A 21,454-nucleotide genomic window follows, 5' to 3' on the forward strand; every position below is an offset into this window, starting at 1 on the left:
GACAGCACCACTACCCTCCCTGTACAAGTCCATAACCTAGGCATGATCCTCAACTCATTGCTCTCATTCAAAACAGGTATTCGATCTGTCACTAAATCCACCATTTCCTCTCCATCCAAACTGCTACTATACTGACCCAAGCACTTAGCCTATCCCACCTCGACAAGTGCATCGCCCTCCTTGCTGACCTCCCTACCTCCTGGCTCTCCCTATTCTAGGTAATACATCACTCTGCTGCCCGGGTCAATTTTCTACAAAGACATTCAGTTCATAGCTCTCCACTCCTCAGGATTCTCCAGGGGTTGTCTATCCACCTCCATAACAATCAGAAAGCCCTGACCATCAGCTTTAAAGCCCTCAATCAACTCCCTCCCTCCTACCTTAACTCACTGAGTCCCTACTACAAACCAGCCCGTACACTTGGCTCCTCTAAAACTAATGTACTCACTGCACTTTGATCTCATCCATCTCCCTCTTGCCCGTGTCAATCCTCTGTCACATATGACGGAACGCCACTTTCCTCACCTTTAAAGCCTTATTAAAGTCACATCTCCTCCAAGAGCCTTCTCTGACTAAGCCCTCATTTTCCCTACTCCTTCTCCCTTCTTCATCACCCATGTACTCTTTAAGCATTTAATAGTCACTCCACCCTCAGCCCCATGGCACTTATGGACATATCCCTAATTTATCTTAATGTCTGTCTCCCCTTCTAGACTGTAAGCTCCTTATATGCAGGGGATATGTCTGTTTCCTGTTGCCTTGTTCTCTCCCAATTACTCAGTTCAGCGCACTTCACACAGTAAGTGCTCAATAAATACGACTGATTGATGGGAAAGGATGACTTCACTGGTGCTAATAGGGTGTAAACCCTACTGTAGAAGGTCAAGAAAGAAGTTGGGAGGAGAGGAAGTGGAGGCAGAGATTGCATACAACCCGCTCATGGGGTTTGGACCATAATGGGAGCAGGGAGATGGCGTGATAGCTGCCTGGAGCAGTGGGCTCCAGAAAAAGGTTTCTTTACTCTAGGGGAGGAAATGGGTGTGTTTGGAGGCATAAAGGAAAGAGCCTCTGAGAGGGAGTGTTTGGAGGTGGTGGTCAGTATGGGAAGAAGGTTAAGCAGAGGTGTTTTTCGAAGGAGGTGCCAGAGGAGCAGTGTGGCCTAGTAGAAAGAGCACAGGCCTGGGAGTCAGCAGACCTGAGTTCTAATCCCAGCTTTTTGTCTTGCTAGATGCAACCCTGAGCAAGTCACTTAACTTCTCTGTGTCTCAGTTTCCTTATCTTTAATATGGGGATTCAACCCCTGTTCTCCCCACCACATGTAAGCCCCATGTGGGACAGGGACTGTGTTTCACCTGATTTACTTGTATCTATTCCAGTGCTTGACATAGTATGCGTTTAACAAATATAATAATAATCATACGGCGTAGAGTATCAATTTTTAAAGGAGATAGGAGATAAGGAATTTAGAGAAATAATCAGGATGAACTTGAAACATGTGTGGCAATTTAGCTATACACTGCCCAATTTGAAAAGTTTAGACATCAAAAGCATAAAAGAGCATAGTAAGAATAATAAAGTAGAAAGCAGAGCACTCAATGGTCAAAGCAACTCTCAAGTGTATCGAAGTAAAATGTTGGAAACTAAACTACCCCGTTTGTTGAATTTTAATTAAGGATTTGGGGTACATTTATTAATCAGAAATCAAATATTATTTGAAAATTTAGAGTCATACAGTTTGATAAGGTAGAAGCAATTGTTAACTTACTGTAATTTGCAAATAGGTTTTAAGCAGAAGAAAAAAAAAGCCTGTACTGTATAGCTAAAAGTTTTATGTTCATACCTTGACATGAGAATTTTGCATGTACAATGATCATTTTTTGGAATCCACTCCTCCATAACAAAATTTAAAAACACATTTCTGGCTCATGTTTTTGTCTTTGATTGAGGACTAAGTTACAAGTCTCGTAATGAAAATCCTCAACAATCCCTCTGTAACTCCTCTATAAAGGTTGAAGAAAAGAGTTCACATTTCAAAGGAACCACACACTGAATCCCCTAATTTTAGGACAAGGGTCAGGCAGTAAAAGTGTACATGTTTAATCCAAAACCATACTAGGAAAAACAAAACAAGAGTTTTGACTTGCAGAATTTAATCTATTTGCCATGGGTGGAGATTAGTACACTTATTTACATATTTCCTTTCTTCCAGAGTTTAATGCGGCACCTGATACAGCATTCTATGTAACAGATGCACGACTGCTGACATGAAGAAACTATACTGTAGGGATCACGTCCTCTAGACTGTAAGTGCCTCGTGGACAGGGAACATGTCTACTGACTGGTACATTGTACTCTCCCAAGCAATTAGTACAGCACCCTGCACCCAGTAGGTTCTAAATGAGAACTATTTATTGATTGGAGTGGAATTAATGATGGCAGGGATAAGTAATGTACCAAACTTTAAAATAACAGGGAAATAAAATACATTACAAATGTTGAAAGAAATCACTGTAAAATAACTGCACAGTAAAACTCAAGGTAGAGCATGGGAGAACTAAGCTACGTCGGCTCAGAAAATACAGATTCCTGAAACAAAACCAGTTCCAAGGAATACTATTTTGTGAAAGCATTCGGAGAAGTCTGCAAAGTTGCTCAGTGAATCAATCTGAGCCTGGAGACCAAAACCAACAAGCTTAAAATTGAATACGCTATGATGGGATCTTGAAGTCCAAGTCTTCCCAAGAAAGAGTAACTAGAAACTGAAATGACCATTTAGGGAGAATTCTTCTGAACGCAAAAAGGGCTGTATTGACGTACAGAAATATATATATATACTACTGTTAAAAGAGGTAGACTGGGACTTCAAAAAAATGTTCTTGAGTGACTCCGTTATAACAGTATTCAATAAAATAGGATTTCACTTTCATCAACATGGGAAGCAACACATAGAAAGGACTCAGGCCTGAGAGTGGGAGGATCTGGGCTCTAGTTCTGCCTCTGCCAATTGCTTGTTGTGTGACCTTGGACAAGTCACTTAACCTCTTTGTGCCTGAACTGTGAAATGGGGGTTAAATACATGTTCTCCCTCCAACTTATACTGAAATCTCCATTTAGGCCAGCGACCGTGATCAATCCGATTAATTTGTATCTACCCAAGTGCTTAGAACATTGCTTGAGCCATGGTATGTGCTTAACAAATATCATAATCATAATTATCATTTAGGCACTAAACCAAGGCACTCTGTTAACCACTCAGTGAAAAATCTAAATTTGAATAAGAAAAAAAAGGTAGCCTGCTTTGATGATATACTCAGATGGAATTAATGCACCCAATTAGCTTATCGCTAAGAAAGTAACTGGACTAATCCCAAGATCTGGTAACTTCTTCTGATCCTCAAGGCTGGATCCACACTCCTATGGAGCATAATGGAAACACAAACTTGAATTTTCTTTCTAAGGTGGATGTTAATAATAATAATAATAATAATAAAACAACAAAGGTTGTGGTTTTTGTTAAGCACTTACTATGCCCAAGCACTGTATTCATTCATTCAATCAATAGTATTTATTGAGCTCTTACTATGTGCAGAGCACTGTACTAAGTGCTTGGAATGTACAATTCAGCAACAGATAGGGACACTCCTTGCCCATGGACGGGCTTACAGTACTGGGATAGATATAAAATAATCAGATTGGACACAATCCCTGTCCCACATTGGGATCATAGTCTAAGAAGTATTCATTCAATTGTATTTATTGAACGCTTACTGGGTGCATTGTACTAAGTAGGGACAACAAGCATTATACCCCATTTTATAGGTGAGGATACTGAGGCAGAGAGAAATTAAGGGTCTTGCCCAAAGTCACACAGAAGGTAAGTGATAGAGCCAGGATTAGAACCCAGATCCTTTAACTTCCAGGCCTGTGCTCTTTCCACTAGGCCATACTGCTTCCTATGTTGATGCACACAAAATCACATTTTACTGAATACATTTATTGAGTTCAATCAACAACATTTTTTTCAGTCTTAGTCGATTCTCTTACCTCTAGTGTATGTGAATACATACATATCTAATATAATGATACATATCATATCAAAGCATACATTACAAATCTAATGAATTATGAAACTCAAACGATTTTGCTGAGTTCATGACACTTTACACTATCCAAGAATTGGATCTATAAGAAACTGTGTTGCCCAGTGGATAGAGCCCGGACCTGGGAGTCAGAAGGACCTGGATTCTAATCCCGGCTTCGCCACTTGTTGGGGAAGTGTAACCTAGGATAAGTCACTTCACTTCTCTGTGCCTAAATTCCTTCATCTGTAAAATGGGGATGAAGACTGCGAACCCCAGGTGGGACAGGGACTCTATCCAACTTGATTACCTTGTACCTATTCCAGCACTTAGAACAGTGCTTGGCATATAGTAAGCACTTTACAAATACCATCATTATCATTATTACTATTATTATTGTTTATTGGTGTTTGGAAGAGTCGTCCAGGATTATGAAAGTCTCATTAGAGTGTGCAAAAAATGGGAGTGCAGGAAATGCCAAAATCCTTGTACCCCCCAGCTAAGGGGTCTTCAGATCTATGCTAGGTTGCACTGCCCTCCAACAATCCTCTTGCATGAGCCAGAATCCCTCTCTGGCAGTTGGGTAGTCCCACGATCCAGCCAGGATCATGAAGCCCCCAATATAATCCCAATTGGTTGTCCCAGGAGTCTTCATGAGGAACAAAAGGGGGCTAAAAGGGAAGCAGGAATTAATTATAAATTAGCGTTCCATTAGTGTTAATAAAACTCTTCGTCACAGTGATAGGAGAAAGCCAAAAGTCGGCTCACTCCTAACTGAAACCATCCTTGAACTGTCACCAAAATTTTGCCTCTCGCTGAAACCGAACTGCCTGTTTCTTTCTAGAAGATCTATTACGTCCTGAGCATTTGCCAGAGTGCTGAAACAAAGAGTCATGAAACGAATAGACATCAAAAGGTAGGACAGTTCTGTCAATGACAAAAGTTGACTTTTTGGGCAGTTTACTAAGAACCCTAGTTATTTGAGAACTCCTTTGAACTCCATTGAACCTAATCTCTACCACTTCTAGTTACATAATATAATTTACCATTTTAGTTTTTGTAGAGACTGAATCTCCAGTCGGTTCTGGGGGAAAAAAGTAATAAACATTTAGACAGGTAAATTCTAAAGTCTCTAAATGTGATCAAAACAAGGAAGAATTGCTGGGGTTCAAGTGGTCATTAAAAAGCTCAATTCTCCAAGAAGAGGGCCTCAACTGATAGTATGAAAAATGCGTTACCTTGGGTCCTTTCCCCACAGTGTTACTTTGATCCAACTGCACAAAGCTGGGGAACGGTTGCATCATTTTTGTTAAGAATTTCATCTAACTGATTCCCAGAGAAAGACAAACCACAAAAACAATTCTCAAAAATACACAGATCAGGATATGTGTCAGCATGGCAATATTTCATTGGTCAGGCAGAGTCGGAGCCAATTGTTCTACTTCCTCCACCGTGCCAGGAATATTTAATCACAGTCAAACGGAAGACTGGGAAGGCGCAGGGGAAACAGGGAAGGCTTAGGGGCTTATGGGGCTAAAATTTTGCAGGGAGAAGGGAGAGGAGGGTTTTAAGGGGTTTTTGGGGGATGAAGGGAGATGGCGTTACCTTTTTTTTCAAAATAATAATAATAATGATAATAGTGGTATTTGTTAAGCACATATTATGTGCCAGGAACTGTACTAAGCACTGGGGTGGATGCAAGCAAATCAGGTTGGATACAGTCCCTGTCCATATGGGGCTCACAGTCTCAAAATATCTGTCCTACCCAGGTGATAAGAAATGAGTCTTGCTTCAAATAGGGCAACCTTCACTGGAGAACCTGATTTTAAGCATTTCTTTTTATCTCTTAGAACTTGTCATGATTCTGAAAAGGAAGTAAAAACTAGCAGGCTATTAGTTTATATGCCTTGATTTTGATCATTATTCTAGAATACATTACATGCCTACCAACTCTGTTGTGTTGTACTCTCCCAAGTTAGCACAGATAACTGCACACAGTAAACACTCAAGAAATACCACTGATGTTTATGATATATTGCACCCATGTATGTACATAGGTATGTAAGCTAGTTGTGGGCAGGGAATGTGTCTATTGTTATAGTGTACTCTCCCAAGCACTTAGTACAGTGTTCTGCACTCAGTAAGTGCTCAATAAATACAGTTGAATGAATGAATGAATAGCACATGCATTTACTTCCATTTTCTCAGTAAGCTACTTCCAACCTATCATTTTATTACTTTTCTTAAACCAGACCACGCTACCCACTTCTGGAATGTTGTTTCATAGACTTTTTAAGAAATTACATTAGTGCTGTATAACATATATCTATGTAAATTATTTTTATCCAGTTCCTAAGTCTAAAAATATGGAAGAGCTACATTTCTCTTACTTCACTGAACTTTAAAATATCTCTTTTAGACAGACTAGGCTCTCGATTTTAATTGTGATTTGCTGTGGGACCTTAAGTTAACCTCCCTTTAGAGAAAAATATCATCTATCTTAATATTGGTCATCTTGGACCACAGAAAAACCACAGCCAAGTAATTCACCGACATGACAGATTTGATCATTCTGTAGTTCCCTCAAATCATTTTTGCTTGTATCCATCGGTGGTATTTATTGGGCGCTTACTTTACAAAGCAGAACACTGTACTATGTGCTTGGGAAAGTACAACATGATACAGATGGAAGACACGATCCTTGCCTATGATTGGACAAAACTTAACCTATGATAAAGGAAAAATATGAATCCAGTGAAAACTGCTTAATTCAAAAGAGAATAGCTAAATGAATACCTACCTCAGCAGAAATCAACTGAAACCACACCCTAAATGTACCTATTTATTGTTATATTGTATTCTCCCAAGCACTTAGCAGTGCTTTGCACAAACCTCTCAGTAAATACAATTGAATGAATGAATGAATGAAATTCTAACAAATTAAGTCCTCCCTTGACATCCCAGTGCTGCAAACACATTCCAAAGATCGATGCACAATGGAAAAGACGGAGGGCTGGGTAGGGAAGGCTACAATTGCCCTCTAGACTGAAAGCTCATTGTAGGCAAGGCGCATGTCTACCAAGTCTGTTACACTGTACTCTCCCAAGTGCTTAGTACAGAGCTCTGCACACAATAAGCGTTCAATAAATACCATTGACTGCTGCATGATATGCTCCTTTACAGCTTCCCCCACTTTGGTTAAAATTCCTCTGCATCTCCCACTTTGAGCATTTTTAAATAACCCCCAAAAGATTAAACTAACAGATGATTTCTTCTGACATTACACCTTCACCAAAACTTACTGGCCACCTGGTCTTTCCACTAACCATTTTCCACTTTCCACCATGCTCAATTCCCCAACGTAGTTGACTGCTCAACTGGAAGAGAATACACAGAACCACCTTGGCCTGTGCTTAATAGCGTGCTCCAGAGGGTGTAGAATATTACTGGGACAAAAAAACCCAAGAGTGAGAATGTGAAGGCCAATCGCTATCACTAAAAATAAGTCATGGGTAAGTCCTGCCGTCAGTGGAAACTTTAACACAGGAAAAAACAGTGAGGAGCCGAACTTTCAAAATGCAGGCCAAGTAAGGAGCATTAAAAAAAAACAGTAATAAAAAAAATTACGGGATCTGTTAAACGCTTACTATGTGATGTACCAAGCACTGTTCTAGGCGCTGAGGTAGACACAAGGTAATCAGGTTGTCCCGCGTGGGGCTCACAGTCTATGAGAAGCAGCGTGGCTCAGTTGAAAGTGCCCGGGCTTGGGAGTCAGAGGTCATGGGTTTGAATCCCGGCTCTGCCACTTGTCAGCTGTGTGACTGTGGGCTTAACTTCTCTGTGCCTCAATTAACCTCATCTGTAAAATGGGGATTAACTGTGAGCCTCAAGTGGGACAACCTGATTACCCCGTATCTACCTCAGTGCTTAGAACAGTGCTCTGCACATAGTAAGTGCTTAACAAATACCAACATTATTATTATTATTATTGTTAATCCCCATTTTACAGATGAGGTAAAGAGAAGTTAAGTGGCTTGCCCAGGGTCACATAGCAGACAAGTGGAGGAGCCAGAATTAGAACCCACATCCTCTGACTCCCAAGCCCGTGCTCTTCCCACTAAGCCATGCTGTTTCTCTGCTTAAATAAGAAAATGGATTTTTTTCCTGTGATGAATATTCAGGACTCCAAAGTCATTCATTCATTCATTCATTCAATTGTATTTATTGAACGCTGTGGGAAAAATACTGTTCTAGGTGCTTGGCAAAGTACAATATAACAATAAACAGTGAAATTCCCTGCCCAAAGCAAGCTCCAAAATAAATAATTCAATATTCTCTCCATTCTCCATCACTACTGGGGTTTATTGCGCAGCTGGTACAAGTGGAGAGAATTCCCATTCCTGTCTGCAATCCATAAAGCCCAGGATTATGGTGAAGGTGGGTGGGACCAACATCCAGGTCTGGATAGTGGTAGGTACATAGTCTCTGGGGCAGTCTGACTCCTCCTCCCTCCACCTATGGGTAGGGTTTTCGCTAAGCCCCTAAAACACCATCCTCCAAGCCAGCTAAAATCCCTCATGCTAATTGTCACTGGCCAGCCACAGCTGGGTCTCCCAGGATTTATTACATCTGGAATTTATTTATTTATTTATTTATATTAATGTCTGTCCACGCCCCCCAGACTCTAAGCTTGTTGAGGACAGGGAATGTGACTGTTTATTGTTATATTGTACTCTCCCAAGCACTCAGTACAGTACTGTTCACACAGTAAGTGCTCAATAAATAAGATTGACTGACTGACTGTCCAACTGAGCACCCACTTGATGTGCTGGTAGAGGGCCCGAGCATGTGGTGGAGTGAATGAGAGAATCAAGACGGGGAGCGCCGGACCTATCTAGGAATGCACATTCCTTGGGGAGTTAGGGCCAGCCTACCCCAATATGTCAGAAAACTGAAAAGACCAGATTAGCGCTCCCGAATCCGACTTCTGTTTCAGGTTTGGGAGGGCCAGTGTCCCACACTCCTGCATTGCCAAACCTGTATCTGCCGAGGTCTCAACTCCCAGCAGCCCTCAGGGTCACGGAGCATAATAATAATAATAATAATAATAATAAAAATGTTGGCATTTGTTAAGCACTTACTATATGCAGAGCACTGTTGTCTGCACACACACACCGGCCCCATGCGGCCCTGATTTGGGAGCCAGAGGATGCGGGTTCTAAGTCCGGCTCCGCCACATGCTATGTGCCCTTCGGCAAGTCACTTAACTTCTCAGTTACCTCATCTGTAAAATGGGGATAGAGACTGTGAGCTCCATGTGGGACAGGGACGGTGACTGACCTGATCACCTTGTATCTTCCCCAGCACTAAGAACAATGCTTGGCACATAGTAAGCGTTTACCAAATATCACTATTATTATTATTATTATTATTGTTATTACTACTGCCCCAGTAAGCCTGGGTCAAGTCAATCCAGGCAGGACTCTAAGACAGAGGGGATGTCACTGGGGACTTTGACATATCAGTCTAACAGTTTTAATGGGAAAAGGGATCCTACTGATGATGCCGCCTGTCTAAAATGTTTGACATTTCAAGGGAAAGTTTCAGAGAATAACCGAGAGTAGAATTTATTATGTTCCCCCAGCCTCTGAGTTTTAATTTGTATACGAAAATTTTAATCTTAAAAGATCAGCATGGACAGAGTCCTGGGAGTCGGAGGATCTGGGTTCTAAGCCCGGCTCTACCTTTTGCCTGTTGTGAGACCTTGGGAAAATCACTTAAATTCTTTGTGCCTCAGCTTCCTCATCTGTAAAATGGAAATGAAACACCTGTTTTGTTTTGATACTGGTATTTGTTAATCTAGACACAATATTTGTTTATATAGACACAAGGTTGTCACGTGGGGCACAGTCCTTGTCCCACATGCGGTTTGCAGTCTTAATCCCCATTTTACAGATTAGGTAACTGAGACACAAAGAAGTGAAGTGACTTGCCCAAGGTCACATCTGGTCTCCCTCCTATTTAGACCGTGAGCCCCATATGGGACAAGGACTGTGTCCAACCTTATTATCTCTAATCTACTCCAGTACTTAGTAAAATGCCTGGCACTTAGTACAGGCTGAACAAATACCAGTAAAAAAAGAAAGCTAGGGAGAAACTGAAATCTTTTTTTCCTCATTCCTTTCCAATAATTTCAGTATTTTACTAGAAGAGGCACAAATTAGGAGAAAACTTTCAAAAGAATATGTCCCTCCACCCTCCCAAACCTCTTAGCTCTACTTAATCCAACATGCATACAAACTGTTTACACTTTCCCCATCCCTGAGGGAAAAAATATGTACAGAGACTTGGATTTGTTCTCTAAAAACTGTCCCTTAATACCCTAGAGAAGTGGCTGTGCCTAGCTTTTAAAATTTACAATATAGCATAAAAGCTATGCTATTTTAATATTTCATTGCTTAAAAAAGAAACTAAACTGTGTGCCATAAGAAAAACGAAATGAATGTAAAGGAGGGAAAGAAATTAACCTGACTTTTCTTCTGTAAATGAGATGTTAAATGGCAGGGAGCTAATGCACAACATAGATGAAAAATAGCCAAATCAAATAGAGAATAAAGTGATAAGATTCCAGTTCTTTGGAAAGTGAAGAGAAAATAGCCACAAAATGAGGATTACCAAAAATGGGCAGCCAAAGCAAGTGCCTGAAATATTAAGTTTATTCATTTTGGAAAAACATCAGAGCTAATCAGCAAGTAACCATTCAAAAAAAATTCTAACTTCTAGCAATATCAGAAGTGTGTTCCTGTATAGTTCCTATATGTTTACCATGATTTCCTTTACCAGCTTAAGAATGATCAGTAAAACTTCATTTTTAAAGATGAGAAAGCTTAAGAAAAGATCTTTTGCTTAAAGAAGGCAGTGTCTTGTATTTGCAAGACACGAGAAAATGTTATTTCAAGAGTCTGGAGAGGAAAATCTCTCAGGGTGAAATTTTTCATGGAGACAAGTGCCAAAATTCCAGCTGCTTTCGAAATGTTTTCATCAGTATGGTGCGATTTCACAATCAGCTCTGGCCCTTCAGAATCTGGAGTACAAAAAACTAGAGTGCAAGGGATATCAAGGGCGATGGGGAGGCTTTGAAGTCCTACCTGGCATGATCAAGGAGGGGCTTCTCAAAAAGAATGGAAACCGAAGAGTGAAAACTTCCCAGGAATGGAATTTCTGTAGATCACACAGAAACTGAACATGTTAAGAGATATCAGGGTGGGGAGATAAGCCACTAGTTGAAATTGGGCATTTCATTCTACTGGTACTGGATTATGCCTGACACAGAAAGAGTTTTCCTAGAAGCAGCATTGCTTAGGGGAAAAAGCCCTAGCTTGGGGACTAGAGGACCTGGGTTCTAAAGCCAGTTCTGCCACTTGCCAGTTGTGTGATCTTGGTCAAGTCACTTAACCTCTCGGGGTTACAGGCTCCTCCTCTGCAAAATGAGGATTCTAATACCTGTTCTTCCTTTTACTTACAATATGGACCTGATAGTCTTATATCTACCCCAGTGCTTATTAAAGTGCATGGCACATAGCAAGCACTTAACGAACACTATTTTTCTTCTTCTTATCATCATAATCATTGGAAGCTGTGTGGTTTAGTAGAAGGACCATGGGCCTAAGAGTCAGGAATTTTAAACCTAGCTCTGCCACCTATCTGCTGTGTGACCTGGGACAAGTCACTTCACTTCTCTGGGCCTCAGGTACCTCATCAGTAAAATGGGGATTAAGACTGGGAGCCCCATATGGGATACGGACTGTGTCCTACCTAATTAGCTTGTACGTACCCCAGGGCTTAGTACAGTGCCTAGTACATAGTAAGTGCTTAACAAATACCATTAAAAAAAAAAGGCCCTACCCCATCGTCAGAAAATGGGATACCGCCATCTCCTCTTCCTGGGCATCTCTGACACGGGAAGTGTGGCACGCCAACCCACTTCAAAATTCATTCATTCATTCATTTAATCGTATTTATTGAGTGTTTACTGTGTGCACAGCACTGTACTGAGTGCTTGGAAAGTACAATTCGTCAACAAATAGAGACAATCCCTAACCAACAATGGGCTCACAATCTAGAAAGGGGATAAATCGATAAAACTATATGGTCAGGGCAGAGAACGTGTCTTTTCACTGTTATACTCAACTCTACCAAATCCTTAGTACAGTGCTCTGCACACAATAAGCGCTCAATAAATATGATTGACTGATATGACTGACTGACTGAAACTTTAGCGTGCTCCGAAAAAGCCCGCCAACTAGTCTGCATTCTCCAATGATTTTTTTTTTTCCGAGAGTCTCCTCACCTGCGGGGCCTTGTTCTCGGGGACATCATTTCATTTCCAAGGATGTGGTACCTTCTGGCTTCATGCAGCAGCTGGTAGCAGTCGGGGGAGTTCTGAATCAGTTGATCCACCTCAACCGTTTGAACGAAATAGTTAGGGTGAAGCAGGGGGAGTCTCACGTGCGTCAGAAGTTCCTGCAACAATGGCCTCCTCAGATCAACGGCACGATATACCCAGCGCATGACCGCTTCAAAAACCATCTCCTCCTTACCGATCACCAGCTCGTCACTACAGATGTAATCGATCAGTTCATCTTTGCCAAGGTCGAGGAATTCTTCATGCTGGGACACATCCTCAAAAGTCTGCAGGGCGAAATTCCGGCATTTTGTGAAGAGTGTCTTGAGAGAATGGGTGTCGGCAAAGCGCTGGATCCCTAGACAATTGCAAGGATCCAACTGCTCCTCTAAGAACTTGGCACAAGCGTCCCGCAGGACGCTGATCTGGAAGAGACTCGACGTTTCAAAGATATATTGGACGTTCTCGGTGGTGATCTTCACCTTCCCAGTATAAACGTACTGCAGAAAGCAATCCATGGCTTCGGCCAAGATGCCGTTGATCTCCACCAGCATCTCGCGACTTTCCCTGTGGTCGTTACAAAACATAGCTCTGAAGTAGCTGCTGCAGGCCGAGAGGATGGCTCTGTGGCAGGGAAACTCTTTCCCTTCCACACAGATGATGACATCTGTGAACAGGCGGCTATCTCGGAACTCGTTAAATATCTGGAGGATGCTCTCGGCGTGGGACGATCCCGAAGAGAAGTCGAAAAACTCATTGCCTGTGAGGGACTTTGGGTCCATTTCAAAAACTTTCCGCTTAATCGCTGGGGAGTCACGTACCCCAAGATCCTCTCTGTTTAGTCTGCGCCCCAATATTAGTACCATTGTCACATCAGTTGGCTATAGAAATGTGGAGAAAAGTCTGCTCTGGATCTTCTGTACGATGCTGAAAGCAGAAAAATCAAAACATTTCAGCATTAAAGAAACGTATTTCAAATCAAATTGTTCACCTTGAATTAAAAACAATGCTAAAGGACGGACTGGAATAATATACAGTATCCAAAATACCTTTTTGAATAGCAAATATTTTTCTGGGAAAACTTTCAAGGAGGTGAGATAACTGTGTTTAGTACTTTTGATTAATTTTAAACTTACTACTGAGGTTAGAATAGGGTTAGTCATGTCACTCTGACTCTGTCAAAAAGCTAAATGTTAAAGGTGAAAGTCACATAACATGAAGTGATAGGAAAAGGGGACTGGAGGAGCAGACAACCCATTTTTAGTTCTTCACAAAAGAATACTGTAATTAACCCGACAGAACAAAATGGAAGCCAGTTTATACCACAGGAACGAGTGCAAATTTGTACTGAAGTGTTTGAAAGCTGTAGAGGAGAGAACACTTACTCCATCAGCACTGTTTCAGCACAATAATAGGTGAGGAGTAAGGAGCAAATTAATAAAATCAAAGCAGATACTCTAACAGATATGAAACTAAGTGCAGTAGTTTTACAGAGAAGGATCCTCCTTCACTGTGAGTCTGACTTAGAACCAATTAAAGTAAGAGGAAAAACCGTCATTAGTTCATTCAATAGTATTTATTGAGCGCTTACTATGTGCAGAGCACTGTACTAAGCGCTTGGGATGAACAAGTCAGCACGCACACAGAGTGTAATAAAAAAGTTTTCTCATCTGTAAAATGAGCATTAAAGACTTGCTCTCCCTCTTACATAGACTATGAGTCCTGTGTGGGACAGGGATTATATCCAACCTGATTATCCCCTCCCACACCCACACACATCTGCCCTACCTCTCTTTGACTAGAGTTGTAATCTATCTCCGAAAGCATACTTTGTGATCTCTTAAGCCACTTTAGACCCCTGATCCAATACTCTGATCTTGGACAAAGTCACACAGGTTAATTACTAGGTATTCAGCCTGGTAAATATTTGCTTTTTCAAGACAATATCAAATATTCGATGCAACTCATTTTCATAGTCCAGGGTGTAAAAAGGAAAAACGAGAACCTGTGTGTGAAATTCAAAGAAAAGGAAACTCATCCTTTCCACTTTGTCACCTCCCTAACCTTTTCAGATCCACTGTACTTCTACCACTTCCCTGTTCTCTCTTCTCCCCTCAATAATAAATGTAGTGACTTCCCTGAATTCACCAGACACTAATTAGACTGTAAGTTCTTTGAGGAGAGTGATCATACCTAATTGCCAAATTCTACTGTACTCTCGCAAATGTTTAGTAGAGTACCCTGCCCTCAGGAGGTTCTCACTAAATATTATTGATAAGCCCCACTTACCTTCAGGAGGTCTAATAATAATAATAATAGTGATGACTTGCAAATTTGTGAAGCATTCCATATTTTTCTGTTTATTTATATTGATGTTATTAATGCCTGTCTACTTGTTTTGTATGTTTTGTTTTCTGTCTCCTCCCTTCTAGACTGTGAGCCCGTTGTTGGGTTAGTATTGTCTCAATTTGTTGCTGAATTGTACTTTCCAAGAGCTTAGTACAGTGCTCTGCACACAGTAAGCGCTCAATAAATATGACTGAATGAATGAACAATAACAATAATAATCATATTTGTTAAGTGCTTACTACGTGCCAGCCACTGTACTAAGTGCAGGAGTGGATACGAGCAAGAGGAGTTGGACAAAGTCCCTGTCTCACATAGGGCTCATAGTCTTAATTCTCAGTTTACAGTTGAGGTAACTGAGGCACAGAGAAGTTAACTGACTTGGCCAAGGTCACACAGCAGACAAGTGGTGGAGCTGGGATTAGAACCCAAATTCTCCTGATTCCCAGGCCTGTGCCCTATTCATTAGGCCATGCTGCTTAGATCCCTACCCCTCAAGCAATCAATCAATCGTATTTATTGAGTACTTACTGTGTGCAAAGCACTGTACTTACTAAGTGCTTGGGAGAGTACAATATTACTAATAACTATAATTATGATACTTACGCACATACTGTGTGCCAAGCACTGTTCTAAGTGCTGGGTAGATTCAAGTTAATCAGGTTGGACACAGTCTCTGTCCCACACAGGGCTCACAGTCTTAATCCCTATTTTACAGATGAGGAAACTGAGGCCCAGAGAGGTGAAGTGACTTGCCCAAGATCACACAGCAGACATGTGGTGGAGTCGGAATTAGAACGCATGACCTTCTGACTTCCAGGTCCATGCTCTATCCACTAAGCCACTCTGCTTCTCCAATACATCACAATACAATTCATTACAACTGAGACCCATTCCCTTCCTACAATGAGCTCACAGTCTAGAAGCCCTCATTCGACTCTCATCCTAGGTTTGTCTGTTTCCCCACAAGATAGCCAAACTACAATTTCAGAGCCCTGTTTTTCTCGACTACCATAATGTCCTCCTTGCAGACCCCCCCAGTCCCTATTTCACTGTGCTGCCCAGGTGCTCTTTCTAACACATTGTTTTGTGCACATTTCCTACCGGCCTCAAAACCCTCTAGATGGTTACTCTTCCCCCTCTGCTTCAAGCAGAACCTCTTGACCAGTGGCTGGTAAAAGCACGCAATCTACTTTCTCCCCACTGTTTATCTTCTCTCCTAACCTACCACAGTCAAGCCCACATGAGGAAGCGTGGTTTAAGGGCAAGAGCATGGGCTTGGGAGTTAGAGGTCATGGGTTCTAATCCTGACTCTGCCACATCAGCTGTGTGACTTTGGGAAAGTCACTTGACTTGTCTGTGCCTTCATTACCTCATCAGTAAAATGGGGATTACGACTGTGAGCCCCATGTGGGACAACCTGATTACCTTGTATATACTTCAGCCCTTAGAACAGTGCTTGGCACATAGTAAACGCTTAACAAATACCATTTCCATTACTATTATTATTATTATTATTATGCTTCGCTTCTCCAATGGCAGCTTATTCACTGTGCCTTGCTCTTGTCTCTCTCACCCGACTTCTTGCTCCCTCCTGCCTTGAACTCCCACCCTCCCACACCACATCCAGGCGAAATCACTGGTAAATAGGGATACTCTATGTGCTGAGACCAGAAGGCAGAACATTCCAAAACCCAGCTATGTCTACAAGCCACTTCCTCTACTCTCGGAAAACCCCGTGGAAAGGAAAACTTCGTTCAATCATTCATTCATTCAATTGTATTTACTGAGCGCTTATTGTGTGCAGAGCACTGTAACAATAATAATGATAATAACGGTACTTGTTAAGCACTTACTATATGCCAAGCACCGTTCTAAGCACTGGGATAGATACAAGTTATCTATCAGTCCCTATCCCACACAGGGCTCACACTCTTAATCCCCACTTTACAGAAGAGGTAACTGACGTCCAGAGAAGTGAAGTGATTTACCCAAGGTCACACAGCAGACAGGTGGCAGAGCGGGATTAGAACCCATGAACTCTGACTCCCAGGCCCACGCTCTATCCACTAAGCAACACTGCTTCTCTATTCACTAATTACGGCACTGTGTGCTTGCCCCCAATCCCATTCTTTTAACCTTGCAGTGCAATGAATCCAAACAACTGACAGTATTTACTGGGCATTTACACTATCCTAAGCACTTGCAAGAGTACAGTGGAATTGGTAGACTCGATCCCTGCCTTCAAGGAGTTCACAGTCAATTGGTTGTAACAGGCTAAACCTTCCTTAATTCTCTAATGAAGTCATAGCCGAAACATTAAATGGAAACAAATATTATGGCAGAGCAGAGCGCACACAGATTATGCCAGGACACAATATCACTCGCTTCAGGAAAGGGGTTCAACAAGCACCAGACTTAATCCCGCATTAAGGTTAACATTATGAAATGAAGATGCAGGAAAATGCAACCTGTGTGACTTCCTGCATTGATTGGCAAGGGCAAAAATACTTTTAATCTTCTTATAATGGATGCCTCTATGTCCAACCTGTAAGATAGTGGCGATAAAACCAGGATAATCCCTAGTTATATTTCAAATGACATTCTCTACATAATCATTGTCACAGATGATGTGAGAAATAGTTATAGATTTAGTGTTCAAAACAAAGGTATGCCTCGACTGCAGAGTTCTCATTCCTCTCTAGTTCATCATTTAACAAACAAGTATAATAATAATAATAATAATGTTGGCATTTGTTAAGCGCTTACTATGTGCCAAGCACTGTTCTAAGCACTGGGGTAGATACAAGGTAATCAGGTTGTCCCACCTGGGGCTCACGGTCTTAATCCCCATTTTACAGATGAGGGAACTGAGGCACAGAGAAGTTAAGTGACTTGCCCAAGGTCACAGAGCTGACAGGTGGCAGAACCGGGATTAGAACCCATGACCTCTGACTCCCAAGCCCGGGCTCTTTCCACTGAGCACATCCAGCTGCAAAAGTCAAAGGGTAAAGATTATATTCCTGTGCCTAATTCAATGGCAAGAGTATGGAACACATACAATATTGATTTTTGACAACGACAAAGTTAAACCCCATTAGAGTGCCTCTCAAAGCACTGAGAAATGTCTGTTGCTACAACCAAATGCCATTCCAACTGGGAAACCTTAGGAGGTGTTAAGAGCTGTCTCTCTAGGGACTAGCGTACCTTTCCCTTCTTCGCCGACTCCTTTTGGTGACATGGATGGCTCCTGTTCCCTCTGAGGGAGAGTTATTTTTAGAGGTGGTCAACTGTGCTTTTTATGGCAAAGCATTTCAAAAAGGAAAGTTAAAGAAAGAAAGAGTTGTAAGGGTAGAGGTGAGGAAAGAGTCAGTGGACCAGCAAGTCAGGGAACTCAAGGCCAGAGGCCTGCACAGGGACTCCCCCACGACACTGAAACCTCCTTGAGGGCAGAGATCGGGTCTAAAGATCAATCAATCGTATTTATTGAGGAATTACTGTTTGCAAAGTGCTGTACTAAGTGCTTGGGAGAGTACCACACAACAATATAACAGAAACATTCACTGCTCACAATGAGCTTACATGAACTCTACTTCACTGTCCTCTCCCAAGCACTTACTATAGTGTTCTGCACCCAGTAATGCTCAATAAATACCACTGATTAATTGATAGAACTCCGATTTGCTCCCGTACCCGGCCCACGGCCCCCAACTTTCCAACTTCACCAGACCTGTCCCAATACAGAAAGGCTGTTCAGTCAGCCCAATCCTCAACCTTGCCGCAGGCAGCCTCAGAGGCAGAGGGATGTAAATTGCTGGTATTGATGATAATACTACTAATTAATAATTTTGCTATTTGTTATGTGCTTACTATGTGCCAGGCATTGTACTAAGCACTGGGGTGGGTGCAAGCAAAGTGGGTTGGACACAGTCCCTGTCCCACGTGGGGCTCACAGTCTCAATCCCCATTTTACAGATGAGGGAACTGAGGCCCAGAGAAGTAAAGTGACTTCCCCCAGGTCACACAGCTGACAAGTGGCAAAGCCGGGATTAGAGCAGATGACCTTCTAACTCCCAGGCCCGTGCTCTAACCACTAAACTGCGCTGCCAATCTCTGTCAGCAGGACAGAAGAGTGGTGGGTGTTCCCCTCACCCATCCTTCCTCTGGCACATATGCAGCCAGCCCTGGGATTGAGGGGTGTGGGCTGGGATTAGAGGGAGAGGGAGTAGCCTCTGGGGTGGTGGGGGGGGGGGGGGGAATGACTCAGCCCAGTCCCAGACACAGCTGATCCATGGTCTTCTGGTGGCTGCAATGGCTAAAGTAGCCAGAGAAACAGTGAAGGCCTAGTGGAAAGAGCATGGCCCAGGTGTCAGGCCCCGGGTTCTAATCCTGGCTCTGTCAACTGTCTGCTGTGTGACCTCAGGCAAGTCACTTCACCTCTCTGGGACCCAGTTACCTCATCTGGAAAATGGAGATTAAAGCTGTGAGCCCCATGTAGGACAGGGACTGTGTCCAACCTGATTACCTCGTATCTACCCCAGCACTTAGTACAGTGCCTGGAACAGAGTAAGCATTTCACACTGACAGAGATCGGCAGCGTGGCTTAGTGGATAGAACATGGGCCTGGGAGTCAGTCTAACCCTAATTATCCAACTCCACCGTGGGCACCCGCACATGAGGTCAGGTAAATTGTGGTTGGGCAGGTCTCGCCCATCAGCTCTCTGCACAAAAGTGCCACCTTCGCCGGACACGGGGGAGGAGAAATGGGCACCCCAGGCTGCCTCCCTCCAGGGGCCATCCCCTTCTGACCCACCAATCCCTTGGAGAGATTCAGCTTAAGGGCTTCAGGAAATGAACAAAGTCTACACTGCCCTCTGTGTCTGTAGTATAATAATTACGGTATTCGTTAAGCGCTTACCACGTGCCAAGCACTATAATAATGATGATAATAATAATAATAATGTTGGTATTTGTTAAGCACTTACTATGTACCAAGCACTGTTCTAAGCGCTGGGGTAGATACAAGGTACTCAGGTCCCACATGGTGCTCACAGACTTAATCCCTTTGTTACAGATGAGGTAACTGAGGCCCAGAGAAGTTAAGTAACTTGCCCAAAGTCACACAGCTGACAAGTGGCAGAGCCGGGATTAGAACCCATGACCTCTGGCTCCCAAGCATGTGCTCGTTCCACTAAGCCACACTGCTTCTCTAGCAGCTATACAAAGCTCTGGGATGAATACAAGCAAATTGGGTTGGACATAGTCCCTGTCCCACATGGGGCTCACAGTCTCAATCCCCATTTTATAGATTAGGGGACTGAGGTGCACAGAAGTGAAGTGACTTGCTCAAGGCAACAGAGTAGACAAGAGGAAGAGCTGGGATTAGAACCCATAACTTCTGACTCCCAGGCCCGTACTCTAGCCACTATGCCATGTTGCTTCTTACATCACCCGACAACGTTCTGTTCCAGCAGTGGCCTTTTTATTCCCTTTCTCTTACCTCAACTACCCATCATCATCCTCATCAATAGTATTTACTGAGCGCTTACTGCGTTGAGAGCACTCCACTAAGCATTTGAGAGAGTACAATGCAACAGACTTAGTAGACATGTTTCCTGGCCACAGTGAGCTTTCAGTCTGGAGGGGGAGACAGACACTGATATAAATGAATAATCTGCACATAGCAAATGCCCAAAGACTACAGATCCAGGTGCACAGACGAGGCCGAAGCAAGAGACAACTGGGAAAATGAGGGCTTAATCGGCGAGGGTCTCTTCGAAACGTGACCTCAGAAAAAAACTAAACGCGGCAAGAGCGGTGGGCTGGCGTTATCTGGAGAGGGAGGGAGTTTCTGGCTAGGGGGAGGGCCTGGGAAAGGGGTCGGCGGTGAGTAGAAGAAATCGGGGCACAGGGAGTAGGCTGATGCTAGAGGAGCAGAGTGTGTAGGCTGGGCTGTAGCAGGAGATCAGTGAGGTGAGTAGGAGGGGGGTGAACTGAATGACTGCTTTGAGGTCAATGGTAAGCAGTTTCTGCTTAATGTGGAGGTGGAGAGGCAAACACTTGAGGTTCTTGAGGAGTGGGGAGACACGGACTGAACGTTTCTTTAGAAAAATCATCTGGGCGGTCAAGTGAAGCATGGACCGGAGCAGACAGAGACAGGAGGCAGGGAGGTCAGTGAGCAAGCAGATGCAGTAGTCAAGACAGGATATGATAAGTGCTTAGACCAGCATAGTAGCAGTCTGGATGGAGAGGAGAGGGTGAATTTTAGCGATGTTGTGAAGGTAGAGCCGTCGGGAATTGGTGACGGACTGAATATGTGGGTGGAATGAGAGAGAGGAGTTGAGAACAATGCCAAAGTTATGAGCTTTCATTCAATTCATTCAATAGTATTTATTGAGTGCTTACTATGTGCAGAGCACTGTACTAAGTGCTTGAAATGTATAAATCGGCAACAGAGACAGACCCTGCCCACTGACGGGCTTACAATCTAATCGAGGGAGACAGAGAGACAAAAACAATAGCAATAAATAGAATCAAGGGGATGTACATCTCATTAAAACAAAAGCAATAAATAGAATCAAGGGGATGTACATCTCATTAACAAAATAAATAGGGTAATAGTTTG

General features: G+C 42.7%; 1 protein-coding gene across 1 annotated transcript in view; it reads right to left on the reverse strand.

The window, feature by feature from the left end:
* KLHL24 (kelch like family member 24) overlaps positions 1 to 21,454 on the reverse strand; it is a 74,606-nt gene that overhangs the window by 29,877 nt on the left and 23,275 nt on the right. The window contains exon 2 of the mRNA XM_029067348.2: positions 12,430 to 13,410. Coding sequence (XP_028923181.1) covers positions 12,430 to 13,349 — 920 coding nt within the window. The 5' untranslated portion in view covers positions 13,350 to 13,410. The remainder of the gene's footprint in view (positions 1 to 12,429; positions 13,411 to 21,454) is intronic.

This window comes from Ornithorhynchus anatinus, chromosome 1 (assembly GCF_004115215.2).
Source record: "Ornithorhynchus anatinus isolate Pmale09 chromosome 1, mOrnAna1.pri.v4, whole genome shotgun sequence".
Lineage (NCBI taxonomy): Eukaryota > Metazoa > Chordata > Mammalia > Monotremata > Ornithorhynchidae > Ornithorhynchus > Ornithorhynchus anatinus.